The sequence below is a fragment of the Triturus cristatus genome, chromosome 2_2, assembly GCF_964204655.1.
Source record: "Triturus cristatus chromosome 2_2, aTriCri1.1, whole genome shotgun sequence".
Taxonomy (NCBI): domain Eukaryota; kingdom Metazoa; phylum Chordata; class Amphibia; order Caudata; family Salamandridae; genus Triturus; species Triturus cristatus.
Genome location: NC_140582.1, coordinates 227,259,665 through 227,280,940, shown reverse-complemented (window position 1 = coordinate 227,280,940; position 21,276 = coordinate 227,259,665). Strand labels below are relative to the sequence as shown.

At 44.5% G+C, this 21,276-nt stretch overlaps 1 protein-coding gene across 2 annotated transcripts in view; it reads right to left on the bottom strand.

Moving 5' to 3' along the window:
- ECPAS (Ecm29 proteasome adaptor and scaffold) overlaps window positions 1-21,276 on the bottom strand; it is an 819,497-nt gene that overhangs the window by 384,337 nt on the left and 413,884 nt on the right. For both annotated transcript variants that reach the window (XM_085641278.1, XM_085641277.1), the window contains exons 34-36: window positions 20,962-21,083; window positions 6,201-6,351; window positions 4,651-4,716 (exon numbers count right to left, since the gene is read on the bottom strand). In XM_085641278.1, coding sequence (XP_085497404.1) covers window positions 4,651-4,716; window positions 6,201-6,351; window positions 20,962-21,083 — 339 coding nt within the window. The remainder of the gene's footprint in view (window positions 1-4,650; window positions 4,717-6,200; window positions 6,352-20,961; window positions 21,084-21,276) is intronic.

The following is a 21,276-nucleotide window of genomic DNA, read 5'->3' as shown; positions in this document are numbered from 1 at the left end:
TAGCCATAGGCCCGAATGGCGTCGATAGGCCCAGCGGGCCGCGTCGACGACCGGAATCGAGCAATTGAGTTATCGCGTCGAAAGGCACGCAAACCAAAACAATACCGTCGAGTTTGCGATGGTTTGCGCATCAAAAAGGTTTGGAGACACGGTACCGAACCGGAGCGCTGAATTTACATCTGAACCCGATTGCGGAAAAAAATTGAGGATGGAGTCGATGCCCATGTGGACTATCGTCCAAGGGAGGAGTCACCTATCTCGTGACTACAGAATACTTCGTCCAAAACAACAAGGTGCAAGCATCCGAGCCCAATACCAGATGGTGATCTATGCAAAAGTATGAATTCTACAGCTCATATGCCTCGAACATAGGGTTTATTTTTGGGGGGGTCTGCGGTGGTTCCTGGTCTAGTGGGTGGTGTTGTGGGGGATGGGTGGGGCTGGCGGGTGGCTGGGGGTGTGGACGCGACTGATCCTTGGACCCATGCTATCAGATTATTCTTGATAGGTGGGCCCACTCACTTTCTCACATGGAATGTAAGGGGCCTATACTCCTTTGCAAAGCGGTATAGGACAAATACATAAGCCAGATGAAAGTCCACATTGCGATGCTGCCGGAGACGCATCTGATGGATGGAGGCACATAAAAAAAGAAAAAAAAGTGGAGGGGACAGCTTTACTGCTCGACATACTCGTCATTACAGCAACGTAGTAACACGGCAGACGTAGAGGGTTGTTGGGTTCTACTGCATGGCATGTTGGATGGTGTGGAGTTGTGCCTTCTTAACATCTATGCACCTACCATTGATGACCAAAATGTTGTTGCGCCACTAGAGACCGAATTTGTACCATCTGTGGGCATGCCCATATCTGAGCGGAGGATTACAATTGTCTCCGGACAGACACTCACCCGGGCTGGGAACTCAACCAAATATGGCGTTGAAGCTGCAGGAAGACTATGAACAGAATGCAGTGTGTAGATATATGGCAGGAGCTCCATCCCACTGATAAGGAATTCGCCTGTGACACCACCAGGCACAGCACCCCAAGCCGCTTGAACCGTTTTTTGTTGTCCGATGATGCCGCACTGAATGTTTAGGGAGTGAGCTATCAGGGGTGTTTTCTTTTGGACCACACTCCCCTGATGTTGAAATGCAGACTGAGTGGGGCACAGACCTCACACTGCCCTATGGAGACTCCACTCGGAGTCCCTAAGAGACACGGAATATAAATTAGATATGCAGATGACAGTACAGGGCTATTTCAACACAAACTGGAATTTCGCAGGGACTCGCGGCACAGAATGGAGCTATGTGTGTGGGGTGGGGGAGGACCCTCAGCAAGGTCTGCAGCACAGGAAAGAAGTTGGAGAAGGAGATATTGAAGGAGGAAGCATGCCTAATTCACCTGCAGAGATAGGCGGTGGGAAAGGCAGAAGAGGCGGAGAACTTGACGGAGACACACAGGCGAGTTGCAAGCATCTGGAATTGACTGGATTTTCATGTAAAATGAGTTTACGGTCAGATTACTCAGGGAGGGGAGGACCGGTCTGGCCATATGTTAGCCTGACTTAAATGTGAACGGCCCCCGCCGACAATACTTTCTTTGACCCAAGCAGATGGGGGGATGGTGATGGGACAGGCAGAGATCAATCAAACTCCACAGGATCATCTGGCGAGAGTATACACGGCCCCCTTGAGGGCTGGGATGTACAATCTGAGGACATTTCTTGATAGGGTCCCGGTCTCTAGACTATTGGTGGTCCACAGGAGCAGCCTAGAGGAGGAGAGACAACTGGAAAAATTGCAGGAGACTCTGAGACTTGGCTCGAGGGAAATGCCCGGGGCCAGACGGCCTCCCAAATGAATTTTACCACACATACTCGGTTGAACTACTCCATAAACTCCTGGAAACCCTCCAGGAGGTGAAATCGTATGGCATCCTGCCCGGGCACATGCGGGAAGCTTCGATGATCATGCTTCTGATGCATTTAAATTATTCATTACTGTAATACAATACAACAAGCTTTTTTGCACTACATACATTAAGGTTTAGTTCATCTTAAAAACATGTAGTGGTAAGTAGTTGGGTTCATCAACTGTGGCACAATGACTGTAAATATAAATATTTCAGTCCTCCATCATGAAACAAGAGGAAAGATAAGAAAACATATTTTGGGAAGTCCAACTTGGAGGGTAGAACAAAGAGGAATATACGAGCTGAAAACAGGATTAGGCAAATTATGGCATAGACGGGGTACTGGTTAGGGGGCCGTGGCTAAGTAGTGGAAGGCCAGATTCACCGCAATACTGGTTAGGGGGCTGTAAGTAGTACAAGACCAAATACACCGCAATATTAGTTAGGTGGTAATGAATAAGTAGTGTGGGGACAGATCCACAGTATGCCCCGTTATGCCCCATCAGAAGAGGACACAGGAGGAGTAGACTGATGTGAGGTGGTAAAGAGGATAATCTGTCATATGCTCTTTGAATTGTATTAGCAATGGTGTCCCCAGCTACTGCTATGTGATGTTTTCGTATTCTCCGGGCTTCCTCCCAGGGCAGCGCAGAATTTTCAGCTTTACCCCAGTGGAACAAGGCTCGACACCACTCAAGAAAGAAATGGTTAATATACTCTAGGCTAAAAGAAGGGCTACATTTGCAAAGGGCACCTGCACCTTAAAATGTTATTCCTTGAAAAAATGCCCAGCGCAGTAGCTTACCACGAGTTGAGTGTGCACTGAATGCCAGAAACTGGCAATATCTGGGCATGCCCAAAGCATGTGCCGAAAGTCAACTGACAGAGCTCGGCATCTGGGACAGGCAAGATCAGCCAATGAGAACATATGGTTTATTCGAGAAGGTGCGAGGTAAGCCCTATGAAGAATCATATATTAAATGTTCTTGAATCGCGCGTTTCTAGAGATAGCATGAGGAGATTCAAGTGCCAGAGTGCAATCAGTGTCATGCAGGGGGTGTGCTAAATCCTCCACCTATTCCTGACAGAGCTGGCTCAGAGAGATCCCATTGTGATCCATAATGTCTCTCTAATACCAAGTGATTAGGTGTCGACCTGTTCCCAAGGTGTGTAGTGCATGCTTCACTGCAGGTGTTGGTGGCTCTGTGCCCATCACACCCCACAGTGTCCTGAGGGGTCCTAATAACTGCTCATGTAATAGAAACTAAGTCGGGGAAAGGCCAGAGAGACCAAGGATCATACGGACCGCTATCCATGCTTAACATAGATGCCAAACTGCTTGCTTAGGTCCTCATGATGCGTCTGGGCCACGTCGTCACCAATTTGGTTCATACGGAGTAGTTTTCCTTTATGCCAGGGAGGGGTAACCACATGAACTTACAACAGCTTTCTCATGTCATGCACACCACCTGGGGCGTGGCGGAAGATGCAGCATTGGTTGCTCTAAACGTTGAGAAAGCCTTTGAAACCCTCTCCTAGGAGTATCTGTGGGAGGTGCTGCGGCGGATGGGGCTAGGCCCAGAATACGTGTCCTGGGTGCGTCTTTTATATATGGAGCCCAGGGCAGGGGTCCATACAGAACAGGTGGTATCAGATGTGCTTCACGTGGAAAGAGGAATGAGGCAGGGAAACCCTTCATCCCAACACCTCTTTACACTCGCTACAAACTGTTTTTCTAGTGGCCATTACATCGGCTAAGAAGGTTAGTGAGCTGCAGGTACTTTCTGAGCACACACCTTACACATCTGTCTACCCAGACACCCTGATGCTGAGAACAAGTGCCTGTTTCCACTGAAAGTGGTGAAACCTTTTCATGTGGGCCAGACCATCACCATGCCCAACTTCTCTTCTCCCCCTCACCTTTCCAGAGAAGAGGAGAGACTCCACTGACTGGACCCAAAAAGAGCGCTGTCGTTATACACTGACCGTACCAGAGTTCCGGGTGGACGATTAACCTCTCATTGGGTTTGTTGGGGCAAAGAAAAGGAAGGCCATGTGGAAATGACCATCTCACGAAAAATAGAGCTTGGAATTAAGATTTGCTACACATTAGCCAAGAAGCAACCCCCGGGGCCTTGGATGCTCATTCCACCAGAGCCAAGGCTGCGAACCTCGGCATTATCTTGCAAAGTCCCTGCCCAGGACCTCTGTCAGACCGCAACGCGTGCGCCACTGCACACATTTCCCAAACACTATTGGCCTGGACAGTCATGTCCGTCGTGACTGGCACTTTGCCCGTTCGGTCCTACAGGACTTCCTTGTCTAAATCTATTCACAGACCCACCTCCAGAGAGGTATTGAAGGGGATCTAACCTAAGGATGCGAATCTGCAGCTAGAAGGCTCTATCAGATGAACAAGTTACTTACCTTTGGTAATGCTTTATCTGGTAGAGACTATATCTAGATTACTTGAAGATCCTCCCCACTCTGCAAATGGATTTCTCCATATCGAGTTATTAGCCATGACACACTAGCAATACCACTCCTACAACCTCAAAAAGACTGTATGCATATGTTGTTTCACTTGTGTTGACAGGTCAAACAAGTGACCCAAATGAGCAGGCAGCCATAAAAGGTGACCACTAAGTAGTAGAGAAGAGGTTACATTAATATGGTTAGATGTGTGATCAGGCACATAGCAAGTCTTAACAACAGCAAGTCATGGGTACATACCATATTGATTGTTTCCATCATGGGTGATGATTTAGCAGCACTAAGCCTCGCGTTATCCATTGCGTTCTAGTAGAAACATGAAATTATATGTTTTAAAGGTAGAACAATGTTTAGATTTAATATAATACAGCCAAAAGTTAGTTATCTGAAAAGGTTATTTACTGGACTGTAAGGTGATTTTCTGTGAACTTGAGAACCTAAACATTTAGAGTCTGCCACAGTAATCGTGTTATGCAATTACAATGAGAAACAAGGGAAGGTGCTGCGGGTTGGGGTGCTCCCCAATTACTACTTCTCACCCTTGCCTGTCACACTGCTAAAGAGATAAAAAGTTTGGCAGAAAGAGTGCAGAGGTTCTGAGACTTTGCCTTCCCTCATTACACGGCTCCTGCTGTCAATGAATGTCAGTTGTTGTTTGGGACATGCACATGTATGACACAGGGCCTGATTTAGACATTTGGTGGATAGGATACTCCATCAAAAACATGACAGAGTACCCTGTCCTTCAAACTATCATCCACCCGCCTCATTTAGAGTCATGCACACTACCAGATTTGTTTCAAAAGAGCTTGTGTAGGTTCCGTGAAGTCAAATCCTCCTCCAATGGCGTAGGGGCCATCAAAGGAAGGGCAGAATACTGTCAGCCCTATTTAGGGTGGATATTGTAATGATTTTTTCCCTGTCACTACCAAGTAAAACTTGGCAGCGAGTGGCAGGAAAAAAGACAACGTCCAGGGTGTGGGGGGAGGCTCATTAGTTTTTTGTTTTTTAATAACAAACTCCCTTATATACAATCTTGGGTCCAGTCAACAACACGCAACAACCGCACTTTTTACAGCTCCTGAAATTGGGAGATGTAAAAGAAAACCTAGTGATTATAACTTAAAATAATAAGATTCAAAACATATGCTTAGAATGCTTGCAAAATCACAACTGATTGTCTTACTTATGGTTTGTTACAAAATACAGTATGCACTTCTGTCAGGGTTAAGTTTGAATCTGGTATCAAGCACTGGATTTAAAGAAGTTTGGTAATGTCACACCTCATGGTATATACCCACACAAATTTCTTCAGGTATAAACTGAAAGAGTTTGTGTAACGAAAAGAAGGCTGTAATGCTAATAATAAATGGAAGTCCGGTGCAGTAAACTGTCTCAATCAGTCCCCAATCTGACGCCAAAAACTAAAAACAGGTTAGTACAATTGCCCCTGAACAAAACAGAAAATTGGTGCAACAGATTTGAATTAGGGCAATTTTAACAGATGGCATTTCTGGCCTCAGGCCTACATAGTGCGACAACATATTTTCAGATAATCCTGAGATAGGCAACTAGGTGGTAGTAGTGGACCTGCAGCCCATCTGACAACTTGAGACATGTTAAGAGATAAAGAATCTGAGGTGAAAATATATGCACAAAGTAATTAAAATCATTGGATTGGTGTTTCTTATCTTGACCAGTTTTTGAAAATGCAGTCAAAACATTATTGGTTTGTTTTCTTTAAATGAAAATCTTTATACAATTGTGAGCAACCACTAGTATCAACATACTTTCTCTTGATCTGTAGCTCGTAGGCTCAGATAGTTGAGGACCTGTGGTTCCAAAACACTCAGTGATTCTAAAAGGGCAGGGATGAGCTTTGGTGTGTGAGGTTTCAGCATGGCTCCAGCACTTTTACTGATTTTTACAAGCGTGTTAATGCTGAAAAAGACAGACAAATGTGTTAATTTATAAATGCTTGCAACAACCACACTGGTATATGCACATATATGTTCCTTGAAAATTTGCGACACAAAAGAAAAAAAATCATTGAATAAGGACTATATTGCCTTGCGTATCACCTCACAAAATCATAATTTGTAGTTTTCAAGGTAGTATCATATGGATTGTTCAAAACCCATATAATGTAAAATGGCTTCCATGCTGCTCCTTTTACAACATTTGTTCATTGAAACTAAATGGTAGATACAGTACAGGCTACAATATAAAAAATATTTACACATATATATTTGACACTTAACTAATCATTCATTCATTTGATAACTTTATTTCGGTCAGAGACCATAAAAGCACAGATAAAAATACATACAAGAGTACACATTTCATTAAAACAATAAATAGAATCAAGTTAATACAATGATTAAGAATGAATTAAACTGATGTTATCAAAGAAGACTAAGTTAGTAAAAAGGCGAGAATATTTACAGAAAGCTTTTCCTTCTTCGCCATGAGCCATATAAAAAAACGGGACACAGCAAAGTCAATGGGGGGGTGAGTGTCGTATATTAAAACCCTGCATGCCTGCATGCAGTGTCTAAACCCAAGATTCCTGCATAGGGGGATGAGACACTTTTTCCTTATTGATTTGTACGCAGGGCAGAAAAACAAAACATGGCATATATCTTCTTGATTGTATTTACAAGCCGGACTGGCAGCATTTTCTGATTTTGCCCATTTGTGAGTAAATGCCCTGAGCGGTAAGCTACCGTGCCTTAACTGCAAGTAGAGCTTCCTTGCGAGGGGTGGATAGATTAAATCTAGGAAGACCTCTGCTCGTGTTTCGGCTTTTATTAGGAGAAACTCTTTGGTAAATTTCCCCAGAAAGCTTGAACCGTGAAGGGTAAGTAATCTCTGTTGCCTTATCTGGCCTGTGAGTTCAGTTTTGGAAGTCCTTTTACAGGACACCTCCGGGGATTCCCAAAGATCGGTCCTGCCGATCTTTGTACTAAGATCCTTGATGTGGGATAACCATGCGATGTTCTTATTTTTAATTAGGGCCCAGACCTCTATGAATTCCTCTCTGTAAGGTGCCAATTCTGGCACCGACCAGAGTCTTTTCCAATAGAGCATGGGCCGCAAAGTTGCTAAATCTTCAATAGGTTCTATCCCAAAGTCGAATCATAAAGGAATAAGCGGAGTGCTTATTGGCAGACCCACAAGACTTCTCATAAAACCCTGCTCAACCATGGTTAGCTTGGAGATATTTTTGTGACCCCATAATTCGACTCCATACAGTGAAGCAGTTCTGGCTTGCAGTCAGTATATTTCTACTACCGGGGCTGCTGGTTTAAAGACCGAGGCACGCTGGACCTTACTAATCCCTCCCGCTATTTGGGACAACCTAAGCCTTGATTTCGAGATTTGTGGACCCCAATCAAGGTTCTCTGTCAGAGTGATCCCAAGATAGACAAAAGTCCTGACTCTCTCAAGAGGAGAGCCGTTTAGGGTGGGGTTTGGACGAGTCTGCTTTGGGGGATTAAAAATCATGAACTTGGTCTTAACCAAGTTGATCTCCAAGCCTCGGGCAGTACAAAATGCGAGAAAACCATCCAAAATACGCTGAATGCCCGATGGTGTTTTGGATAACAACAAAGTGTCATCCGCAAACATCAGAGCGGGCACTCTTCCAGTAGCCAACCTAGGGGCATCGTTGTCAACTACGTCAGCCAGATGGTCGACGAGACCGTTAATGTAGAGACTGAACAATGTTGGGGCCAAAACACACCCTTGGCGCACGCCCTTCCTAACAGGAAAGCGTGCGGACAAATCGCCATGCCTCCCACACCTGACCTGGGCATAATTACCGTTGTGGAGTCTGATTAAAATATTCAGTAGATAGGGAGGAAGACCCATATCTGCCAAGACTTTCCACAACTTTCCTCTTGGGACAAGGTCGAAAGCAGCGCGCAGATCGACAAAGATGAGGTAGAGGCTGCCACCCTCCACTCTCACCGTTTTCCAGTATAAAACCTGTAGCCGGAAGATCTGATCTATGGTTGAGATCCCAGATCTAAACCCTGCCTGCAGTGTAGTCAATATCTTGTTTTCATCCATCCATCCCAAGATTCTATCTAGGATAATTCTGCCCATTAATTTCTGGGAGGTGTCAATAAGGCTGATTGGTCTATAATTTACCGGTTTTAGCGGACAGCCTTTCTTAAATATGGGGACTATCTCCGCACCCAACCAGGTGTCTGGCAGATCAGCCCCCTTGAGGATTGAATTAAATAGTACCACCAAGTATGGGGCCCAGATTTTTGGTTGGGAGCGAAATAAGTCCGGGGGCATCTTGTCCAAACCTGGAGCTTTATTGAGTAAAAGCCTTACTATTGCAGACTCTACTTCTTTAAGGGTAATGGCCTCGGGCAGTTCTGGGAAAGGAATACCCTCGCCCACCAGGGAATCCTTATTCCGTTCGCCGCCCGGGGGTCCAAACAATTGGCGCTCCTGTTGGGGCTCAGGGGCGGCGAACGGGGAACAGATCTCAATAACACCAAGGACAGGGTCGCTCCTTCTCGTTGGTCTACACTCCAACGGTGAATCGGAATTTGGAGGGTCGCCAAAGTCCCCATACAATTCCCCAAAATGCGTTTCCCACACTTGTGGGGCTATATTTGCAGTTGGGGTCAAGGCTCCCCTACTCTCACCAGAGTTCACAATAGCCCAAAACGCCTTGGGGTCTCTTCGAGAAAGGGTTAGCCTGAGTTCCTCCCATCTTTGCTCCTCCCAGTCCTTCTTTCCCCTAGAAATGGCCTTCTTATATTCTAGGCGGAGTTTCTTAAGGTAAACCCTATCTTCGTCTTTTATTGCCGAAAGCCAATCCTTTTTTGCTTTTCTGCAAGAGTCATCATACCAGGGATGTGTCCTAGCCTGCTGCTGTTTTTTCCCCACAGGATTGAACAAATCCACCAACTTATCAACTAAATGAGTATGAATCTCGGTGGGATAACTTGGGTTATCTACACTTACATCCCCCATTGCAGAAAGGAATGGTAGAGCTATCTGGTATATTTTCGCAAGTTTGGCGGGGGAATTCTGGAAGTAGGGCCATTTAACCCTCCTCCTATTGTTAGAAAGCAGCACAGGAAGCGATGAGCTATTTGGATTGGGGGGAGGGTTTGTTAGACCAAAGCTTCCCGGTTTGAGGGTTAAAACGAGGGCGTTATGATCACTGTCTTGTCTAGGGTAGATTGTAAACTCCTGTAGCTTATCCCAGTGTCTTGTTTCCATTAGCATACATCGATATTGGAGTTTTGGCCTGGTCTGTTGAACGTTGGGAGCCCCGGGCGATCGGGTTTCAGTCTCCCATTACAGGCCCTTAGGGACAATGCAAGAGATAAAGATTTAATTTGGAGGACCAGAGGGGTCCAAGCTCTGACAGGAGAAATTTGTGGATCCCAGACATGCCAGAACTGATCCTCATCGTCCAGATCTCCCGTGTCAGGAGACTCAAAGGGCTCGAATGGACAGTTGAAATCGCCTCCTACTATTAGAGGGGCTGGGGGGTCAAGGGACAATATGAAGTGCTTTAATGCGTCAATGGTGCCAGATTCTTGACCATTCTTGATTGGTCTAGAATAAACGTTTATTAGGGCAACCCTTGAGTTATCTTTTAGTGTTAGGAGTACACATTGGACGTCGAGGGAGTTGGTTGGAATCTGAACTGCCTGAACGCCCAAATGCGCCCCCACCCATATTGAAAGACCACCCGAAGGCCTCCCTCTGCCACTTGAGGTTGCCAGGATATCAAAAGTGGCATAGCCAATCCTCGGATTCTCCTCCGTAGCCCAGGTTTCTTGCATTAGACAGATATCATGGCTGCCTGTAAAATTGCTCCACTCAGGAGTAGATAACTTGCTTTTTATCCCAGCCACATTCCATGACAGAATTTTTATTTCCCCGTCTACTGCTCTGTTCCTATCCGATAGGTCACCATCGTTTAAATTTGGGCAGATTCCTCATGTTTGGGTGTTGGTTTCTAATATAGTGTCCCCAAGATTGACTCCCAGCAGCAAATCCTCGAGGGGAAAAGCCCCGTCATTATCCATAATTTGACTTTCTTCCAGACCTTCCGCAGCTATACTCATGGGGCGGGGCGTTGGTACATATTCTAAAGTACTACTCTCACAACTACCCCTATCTACAACTATTTGGGTACCCATGGTTTTATCTAACTGGGGAACAGGACTCTGGATCACGACTGGTCAGTCAACCTCCTCCAACATGCTGAATCTATTTTTTGGGGGGGGAATAGTGACAGTAGGGGGATATTCTGGTACCGGTCCTCCCGAATTACCATTTCTTGGCATGGTCTGGCATACGATTTATTTTTCCCACCCACCCACCTAGTGCCTCTGTTCTGCCCTGTCCTGTGCTGAGATACTGGATAGAAGTATGACAAGTGTAGTGGGATGATTTGGGTGTTAGACCTGGGGGGGGTGTCCTACTGCAGATATAATCTACAGCAAGCGTGTGCCTAAAGTTGACAATGACACAATTTCCTGCAATGGATTTAGGTGTAGGCCCAATCCAGTCTATTCTCCTTGCACCCAGTATTTCTCCAGAAATATTAAGGGGGAGAGGGCTATTTGAGTTAAACCAGTGCATGCATTTATTTTTTAATTCCAAATAGTCCTCATTCTTCCCTTGGGATAGAGGGGGGACACCGGCGAGCACAACGTATGGTAGGGACTCGGGCGGCAGATCTATACAGGGCAACGCGGTGTTGGACCCCTCTCTAACAGTATTTCTGTTCGCTTTTGCTTGGTTGTCTAGACATTTTTCCCCCACTTCAGTAGCCTCCCTCTGTGTTTTAAAACTTTCAGTGTCTATGTCCCTGGACAAAGGAATAATTGTGTCGGGAACAGTCTTGACCAACAGTTGGAGGGGTACAGGTAAGGTCTTGGAACTGACGGGGGGATTGTCATAGGTGGGAACAGAACTGGAACAGGGGTTTGCAGGGGAACTAGTCGATTGGGCTTTACCAAGGCCTGCATTATTAATAGTGGAAACCAGTCTATCCAGCCTAGATAGCAAAGGTTTAAAATGCGAGCCAAGTAACAGTTCTATATGTGCCTGGAGGTCAAGTATCATATGGGTGGCCCAGAGAGGTGCCCGTATGGGGGACAGGGTAGGGGAACCATCAATCAGTATGGCGGATTTAGTTAGGGGCTTGTTTTTACTTAGTGCTTTGCTCTTCCCAGTCCTAGGTTTCTTGACTACAGTGCGAGTCGCAGAAACCTTGTTTAGTGTAGAGTGGGATGGGGAATTAACAACCTCTAAGACATGCGTATCACTAGTAGTGGGCTGTGCGCAGGGCAGCTCAGCAAAGGAACACATGAGGGAGGAATTAAAATCAGGGGGATTGATAGTAACAATTGAAGCGTCCTCCACCACTTGGGAAGAAGAAGGAATTGCGGGAGTGATTGACAAACGCCTCTCCGTGTTTTCCATAGCTGAAGCCACGACTCCAATTGTTTGCTGGAGCATTTTGTCGATGACTGTCAGACTTGGGAGAGATTGCGTCGTTGCTGTCTGGTGCCTGGTTGCTGGGCAGGAAATGGACGAACTAGGATTTTTACAGTTTTTACCATTTCCTTTCATGTTTACAAATGGAAAGAGACAATCAAGCGATTTATTAAGATTCTTCCCTAGAATGTTAGGCAACACAGAGCATTAAAGAGGATGAGCAGTTAGATGTAAAGTCCGAGAGTCAATAAGTTTAATCACATAGGCAATACCTAGTTCTTAGAATGAACAGAAATATCCACCTTACATACTTTTAAAACAGTACCTTATGAGGTGATGGGTCCAAATAAGGGGATGTCAGTGGGGTGGCCCTGCCCGGCCTCTAACGGTCCCTGACGGGCAAGGACGGGCCCGCCCTTGGCCCGGGCTCTGCCCGGGCGCTGCCGCGGCGTCCCGCGCAGCGGGGCAAGTAAGGGGCTTAAATAACGCCCCGGCGCTGCCTGGTGAAGTCTACAGCAGGCGCCGGGCGCTATGTATGCTGGGGGATGTAGTTGACCCAGGCCGTTCCCTTCACGGCGGCAGCAACAGCTAGCACTCTAGGTCTGGTGCAGAAACAACTAAATGCCCCCAACGCTGGCCGTTCCCCTCACGGCAGTCCCGGTCAAAGGGAAAGTCACTTGTGTCCTGTTGGCGCGTCAAACAAGCCCTTTACCAGTGGTTAAATCTTGACATTTTGTGTATAAAGAACATTGTACTCTGCAGAGGTAAAAAGTCTATTTTATAATAAAAAAAATCGTTGAAAAAGCCAAGGACTTTAGCTTTTCAATGGAATTATGAGACTTTATGGTTTTGCCAATGCTTTTTGCCACTGCTGCTCCACATCAGCAAAAAAAGAAAAAAAAAAAATAATTTTAATTCCAGATTAACAAAAAACAAGAGGCAAAAAAAAAAAAATTGTGACAGTGTGACGATGTATGTGTGCATTTTTTACATTTGAATTCACTGCTCCAAGATAGCAAATGCCAATATTGGAGGGGTAAATAAAAAAAAACACACAAACATGCATCAAAATGAAGGGAGCAGCCCAGAAGTAAATCGAAACTGCCGGTCCCTCAAAAGAAAAGGTAAAATAATTAAAAACGTATGAAACACAGTAGGGGTGCAATGGAAGAGCAGATGGCGGGGGCAGGTAAATGTTGTTGAATGATGGAACCAACATGGAGGCGTGGCGGGGCAGAAGTGCACTGGCAGGAGGGGTTTTAAATATTAATAAAATATTCTAAACAAGCAACAACAACAAAAAAAGGCAAATGATGTATGAGTGGTGGAAGCTATGGTGTAGCGAGAAATGAGGGTGAAACAGCAAGATGGGGAGTGCAGAGGTGGGGTTTTGAGGAGGGAAACAACACACAAGGTAGACAGAAAAAGAAGGAAAACGTTGCTTATCTGTAACAATTGGTTTGCTGCCAGTTGTGCTGGAGATTCCCATGAAATGCACACTCCTGCTTACTACTGTTGGGCTCAAATGTTGCAAGTTGATTATCTTCAAGAAGAGGTTTTGAATTTGGGTTGACTCGTTATACATTCACTGAAACCCACTATGCAAGTGTACACACATTCAGATTGTTTTCATTTCCCAATGGATAAGATGCAAACCATTATAAAATCTATGGACTGGATAAAGAAAATACATTGGTAAAATAAGGAAATATGAGAAACTATGAAACTGCTCCAATCACGCAGAGCCTGCATTCAGGTAAGTGAGTAGCATGTGAATCTACAGCACTACAGGCTGTAAACAAATTGTTAAAGGTAAGGAACATTTTCCATTTGTAGCTTTTATACCTGTAGATCCCATGCTGTGCATAGACAGAAAAGCAGTAATCAACCCATAATACAGTGGCATGTCAACGGAGGCAAGAGATGTGTAGAACAGTGTTTTTAGTACAGTTTCTCCGACTTGCCAATTGTCTGGCTTGACTATCTGTACAATAATACCAACTGAATAAAAGAATAGATGGATGGGTACCAAAGAAGGCCACTGTGGCACCTTTTTCCAAATAGAATGCGCTCTAGGAACAGAACGTAAAGTGCTTTTGGCTTTGGTACAGCAGATTAGAAAGCATTTAGCAAATCACCTGTCTAGACAGGCTGTAGACATGTCATTAGCAAGTTGTGTAGGAAACTGGCTCTTTATATACTATACCAAAAAGAGGTAAACTGTGCAGAGTCCAGGAAAATCACTTTTGGAGGCAAAACTATCACATTTTTACATGATGTTTGTTGCATGATTTACATAGATCTTTTCATGTCTCAACTCGTGTACGACTGTTTAGAGCCAAGATAGATCCTTGGTTCGATTCTGGCTTGACTCTCCTTGTGAATATGCTGGCTCCCCCACCTCTACTCAGGCTCCAGCAACAGTGACCTGAGGTCACTGTTGCCGCAGACACTGATCCGAATGACACTTCCAGGGGTGACCAAGTAAGCAATTGTTAAGGGGGTGTCCCACCCATTTTTGAATTGCCCACGTTGGAGCAATGAGAATCCGCATCTTTGACAACAAACACATTTTCTTGATTACAGAAGCAATGGTAGCAAGGGAAAGCAGATGGCAGTATCCCTAAGCAACTGATCCACAGAGCACTGCCTAGACATTGTGGGTGAGGGTACCTGGACGCAAAGTTTTGGTACTTTAAGTTCTCGAGTGTGGATAGCAGACCTTTGTAAAGGGTGCAGATGTAGAAACCTTGCATGTGGGACAAGCGCAATAAAAGACGCCATAATTTCCAACAGGTTCATTACCATTCCCACCATCACAGGGCACTATGGCTGGGAAGGGGAAGCAGCGCCTGAAACGTGATCACTAGTTGTAGGCTTGGGTAAGCTTTGCTTGGGACTGAATAAAACATGGCTTGCCTGGGTTTGTTGGAGACACAGGTATGACTTTTTTGCGTTGATTGTAAAGCTCATTCTTGGATGTAGAATGGATTGTTGGGGGTAGGATGAGGCCAATGTATTGGACATGATTGGTTTCCTTTACTAGCCAGTCGTACAGGTATGGAAAGATATGAATGTGATTGCTCCAGAGATGCGCTGCCACCATGGCTAGACATTTGGAAATATACTCTGGGATCTGTCATGACCCCAGAGTGGTCACCGCTTACCAGAAATCTGAAATACTGGTGGTGAGCCTGATGAATCACGATATGAAAGTAGGAGTCCATGAGATGGAGGGTGGCCATGCAATCTCCCACACTGAGCAACAGAATTAAATTGTGTAGTTTTGTCGTTTTGAAAAGACTAGACACAATGTAGAGGGTAAACTCTTACAGGGGGAGGTTAGGCCGCAGTATTTCTTCCTTTTGGTGATTAGAAAGTATAGAAAATAGATTCCTAGTTCTCATTGAAGGATCAGGATGACTTGCTTCACTGCTCTCAGGAGGAGTACGTTTAACTCCTCCAAAAGTATTCTGTGTTGATCTTGGCCGATGCTGTGGTGTTGAGGTGGCAGATTTGAAGGGGTGATGTAAAATCTTTATAGTAACTGCATTGACTGGTCTGGGATTATTTGCTCTCATTGAAGGAGGTATAACCACATTTTTCCCCTGACACCTGTGAATCACTGCTTGTTGCAAGAGTTGCCTCTGGCTACAGAATCCACCCTAATGTATTGCCCTACCGCTGGTCTTCCTGAGATAACTGCTGCTGGTATTAACGTCTAGGTTTGATGAACAATGCTTTGGATTCTGCTAAGGTTTGAAATTTTTGAAACCCTGCTTTTTCTGCTGTTGCAAGACACCCGTAGCTTCTACTGTGTCCATATCTTTTTCATCTTTTCAAACATTCTGGCCACCTGAGAGCCAAATAGGTGTTAACCGAACTGCAGTCCAAAAAGGTACTGCTGGGTGTAATCCTGAAACCCTGAGCCAAGCATGTTTATTTATTCTATTGGAGTTTTATATAGCTCTTGCTAGACCCAAGGGTATCAGTGTGCTTTACAGGTTAAGCGAATACATAAATACGTTTATAAGTGATACAAAAGAAACTCTTAATGTAAAACTCACAAGACAGTACAGCACTCAAAGGCTATATTCAAAAGAAAACCACAGGGTATACGGAGGAGAAAGACATCTGGTGGGGGGGCATGGGGGAGGCGGATGAGTAAGTCCCAATGAGGCAATTGATCAAGTAATATGACCATCTAGAAGGTGTTAATCAACGGTGTGAACGAAGAACAGTTTGTGTGCCTGTGGAGGTAGTTCTTGAGAAGTAGAGATTTGAGTTCACGTTTGATTGAGGGGAAGGAAGGGTTACACAGTTGAGATCTTTAGGTAGCAAGTTCCAGATCTTTGGAGCATTACCCAAGAAGGAGCGAGATTGAGGTGATCTCTTCTTGAAGTTGGGAAGAATGAGAAGAAGAGCATCGGAGCTTCTCAGAGTATGGGCTTTTCCAGCTCTTGGGATTCTGGTTTTTAAGTATTGGGGTTTTTTATATGAAGCACTTTGTGGGTGATGCAGGCTGTCTTGAAAAAGCATCTGCCTTCGATAGGAAGCCATTTAAGAGCAGAAGAGATGTCAAATAGGTTGCTGCCTGTGAGGAGTCTGGCAGCTGTGTTAAGAGTAGGTTTCATAGGTCCCAGGTGACATTTAGGGGTTCCAGTAAGGAGAGAGATGTCGTAGTCAAGTTTTCAGATGACAAGCAGACAGTCTTGAGATCATCTGGGGGGGGGGGATAAACAGCTTTACTTTTTTGAGGTGTCCAAGTATGCAAAGCGATCCTTTGGCAGAGTTACTTTTGTGCTCCACCATGGACATGTTCTTGTCCTGGGAGATGCCCAGTGGCTTAATAAGAGTTAGAGAGAAAGATAAGGCGCAATGAAGAGCGTCCAGATTCTTGATCCAATCTAGGATACGCAAAGTATTAGTTCTGGGGGAGAACAGAACTAGTTCTGTTTTTTGAGGTTCCATTTAAGATGGTTGGTTTGGAGCCAATATTGTATACTAACAAGTGTGTTGTTCAGTTGTCGGAGATCACCAGGGGATTTGTTTTTGCAGTAGAGTTGTATGTCGTTGGCATCTAGGTGGTATTGGACCCCGGCATGGTTAAAAATGGTGGTAGGAGTAACATGAAGAGATTAAATAAGGTTGGGGAGAAGATAGAGCATTGGAGTACACCTTGCATCACAGGAGTTGTGTTGGAAAGACAGCTGTGTTTTTTTGTTTTTTTTGTTTCTGCTGACGGCGATTCTGCTGATAGGACATAAACCATTTCAAGACAGTGCCATTGATACTGGTGTGATATCAGAGTGTCAAGTAGAGCTGGGTGTGATTTACTGTATCAAATGCTGCAGATAAGTCGAGTAGGATTAGGAGACAGGCATCACCTTCATCCAAGCTTCTGTGAATGTCATCTGAAATATTGAGCATGGTGGTTTCGGTGCTACAACCTCTACTGAATCCTGTTTGGAAAGTCTTGTGGAGGTTGAATTCTTCCATGTGTCGGTTTAGTTTCAGGAGGACACATTTCTCCAGTGTTTTGGCTAGGAAAGGAAGGTTTGTGATGGGTCTGAGATTGTTGAAGTCATTTGGGTCCATTGCTATTGTTTTGGGAATGGGGATGACTTGACCTATTTGGAGTGACTCAGGAACACAGCCTGAGGAGAGAGAGGCATTGAAGATTTTGGTCCAGAATGGGGAGATGATATGGTTGAGGATCTGTACCAAGTTGGAGGGCAGTGGGTCAGAAGCGTGGGCAGTAGGCTTCATGTTTGCTATTATTTTGAAGACTTTTTTTCAGTCATAGGTCTGTCCACTTAGCATTGTATTTGGGCTTCTGGCGATCCTAATTGATTTCAGGTTTTGTTGGGAGGTAGTGGTCGTTGGTTGAGCCCAGGGAGGAGATTTCGGAAGTGACCGCAGGGTCAGTGACTCAGTTGGACAGGGAATGACAGATTGGTATCATGAATAAGAAAAAGAAGAATTTTAGCAACTTTGTCAGTGAAGCAGTTTGCAATTGTTACACAGTGCCATAAGAGGATGCAGGTATTGACCTGCTTAGAGGCAGTATCCACTGATTTACCTGATGCTTGCGCTGGAGAATACCTTCTCCTCTTGGACAATATCCTTTGTTCTCTTTCAGTATGCCTATGTGAGGTGCTGTAGAAGTTGTTTCAGGACCCCCCAGTTGTCACAAACAGGGTCTTGCAACTGGCAATCCGCAATTGTGTAGAGGCCCCCAAAGCAATGCATTTCCCCACAGTATTGATACTCTTCCTCTCCTTGTTAAGAGGTGGAGTTCCCATTGTGTGTTGCATAAGAGTTGTCTTGCTGAGTGAACAACAAGAGCGGTCTGATGGTACATGCCCTGGATTAACAATCCGTCTTGAGGTGCAGGTTTGAACCTTTTCTCTACCCTGGGGATGACTGCTGTTGTGTTGACAGGGTCTTTGATGTTTTCTGTAGAACACTTCAGCACAGATCTGAGCATGGGAAGGTATTGAGTGGTATGCTTGGTTCTGGACAAGGTCTCTACGTAAAAGTCCTCCTCCTCTTCAATATGAAGGGGCATGTTATGGAGGCCTGTGGCCATATACAGGAGTAAGGGATGTCTGTCTGAGATGCTCTGATGGCAATGCAGACTTAATGTATATGTTCTGGGGGTGGACTGCTTTGAACATTTACTGGCGGGCTGTTACACATCTATTATCGTACCTAGCAGGTAGAACGGGTTGGTTGAAACCGGAATTATGTACTCTTGGTTTTAGAAACTGTGCCTAGAAAAGCCAACCAGATTCATCGACTGGGAATTATCATTGGTCAAGCACCAAATTGCAATGGCTGGAAGTCAATAAATGCTCCTCAATTGAGCAGTTGGATGTCTGAAACAAAACTGGCGGAGGGAGTTGCATTAATCAGCTTGCATGGTTCCAGTGAAGAGAATTTTTGAGGGTCAGCCCTATACTCGGGCTAGGCATCTTCTAGTTGGTTAGTTGTTCCTGATACGGAAGCAGTGATTTGAGTTAAAATGTACCGAGTGTGGTGTGAACAGCTGTGGGGATGGTAGTGCTAGGATGGCGTTTGGTCTTCAAGATCCCATTAAATAGCCTCCTAGAAGGGGGTTTTGCATTTCTTATGAGGTGGCTGTGTGGTGGAAGGAAGTCCAGCCCAGAGACTTTGTTGATGTAGACTGGCCTCTTCCTAGTATCAGGCTACTGCTCTTCATCTAGTGGTGTCAAGTTTTTTGCTCAGCTTCAACACTCATCTGAATTCTAAAGTCTGACAGTGTCCTCTGGGCTTCAAGGCTCTGTGCCTCAGCCTCAATAGATTTCACTATCAAATGGTCTTGACCACTGTGGGCAGACAAGACTGCCTAACCTTCATCGTGGAAGGCTGATCAGTCAAGGTAGGACACTATCAAGGCATGTCCTTGCTGTAGAATTGAAGGTGGATCCATGGAGGGAAGATCCTTTGTGTCTGCTTGATGTAGTTTTCAAGGTCAACCCAGAAGGGAAGATCCTCAGCGTCCCCTGCAAGCCAAGGATGCTGTGCCTGGTCCGCAATGTCAGGACCTTAAACCAGAGGAGCAGTCTTTGTCCTGGGTGTGGTCGTCCTGATGGGCCCTGTAGAGTCTTGAAAGAGGATACATATGTTGAGTTTAGCTCCCGATTAACGTCCAGGCTGCAGAATGACACTTCTCCGTAGTCGTCAAAGTCTACTCCTTTACTCCTGTAGCAGAGATGGACCCCATATAGTTCTGGCGCTGTATAGCTGACTAATTCGCACAATTTCGGTCCAATTGGTGCTCAACAGTTTACTTTGAACGAAAGGCATTACACGCCAAAGCACGGATGTATTGATGAACAGGTGCTCTGGTCCTCTGGCGTCAAAATTTCTTATAGCTGTGGGAGTAGTTAGTAATGAGTCAAAAAAACAGTCTGTGGTGGAGTCCGTGTTTGAGAGTATGAAGAAAGGTCCAGGAATCCTAAAACTGGATGAGATGGCCTTCATCAGGTAGTAATCATGAAAGGAGCTTTGCTTGAGGCACTGGACCTTTCCAGCCTCATGTCCGTAACTGTGCAGTGAGGGTTTGAGCGTGTGCTCCTCTTTGAATAAAATAGATGATTTCTAACATGTAGAGCGTTTGCTTTTTAAGATCTATAATTTTTTTAAGAAGCCAATGCCGTGTATTGTCTTTAAGGAAGTCTTTTATTGGCTACATCTTGGGTTTTCCATACGAGATATTTATATTTGTGCTCTCGAGATGTGGTGGAGTCCGTTTCCTGGTGAAGTCTTAACAGTCGGCATTGGGATAAACCTAACAAGTTACAGAAAACTCACATCAGACAAAAAGGTTGCTAATATTGCTCTATAAACTCGTCCCTCTAACTTAAAATTCCAGTAAACAACAGCACAACCATAGTGCTTGACACAGTGAATATAGTCTTGTATCTATCACCAGCCATTTTTTTCGTGCAGCTAATGCAAATCTTCAACAGACCTACCACCTTTAGTTCTCAGATCTGTTGAGTAAAATCTAGAATGCTCAAGTTCCACTACAGAAAACAATTAAAACTAACAGTAAATATGAGAAATATTATAGAAAAACAAAAAATGTAGTGCAGGTACTATTAAAGTGTAGCCATTTGTAGAGATGCTCTTATGTGGGACAAAATTAAACTAATAAGATGTGCAAGTGGGCAAACATTTACAGGTGGGCAAGATAATCTGAAAGGATTTATTTTCTGCTTATTTTATTTTTATAAAGACCTCATTATATAGTCACCTTTCCAAATCATGGGAAATGTTCAAAATGTATTCATCTATGCAGAGTGAAATGCTTCTAGAAGATGAGAAACCAATGGCGTGATGTTAAACTAAGTTCTACCAGATTAGACAACTGAGTGTTAACATTTTCTGGAGAAGAACAAACGCACCTTAAAACTAATAAGAAAAACTACACACAGTAATTGCAAAATTATTTACTATACAATTTATTTATTTCAAATATTAAAATGGACACAAACAACATAAGCTGTCCAATTAGGTTATGCAAATACAAACCTGAGGGATCGAACTTCAGACACGGTACTCATCATTCCTTTATCGAGAAGGCATGGAAGAAGCACAGCAATAGTTTTTTGACCAGATAATCCTTTTGAGGAATCACACATTCTCACACAAATCTGAAGGAAAAAATTTGATTTTTTATTTTAAGAACAACCAATTCTGACTAATCTATCAAAAATAAGATAATCAAACAAATATCTCCTAAATCAGCATTAGTTTAGCTGAAAAGCAAATCCCAATACACCTAAACTATAATCATTTCAAATGTGTCTAAGAGCAATGAGATGCCAACACCTTAGTGTAGGGTTG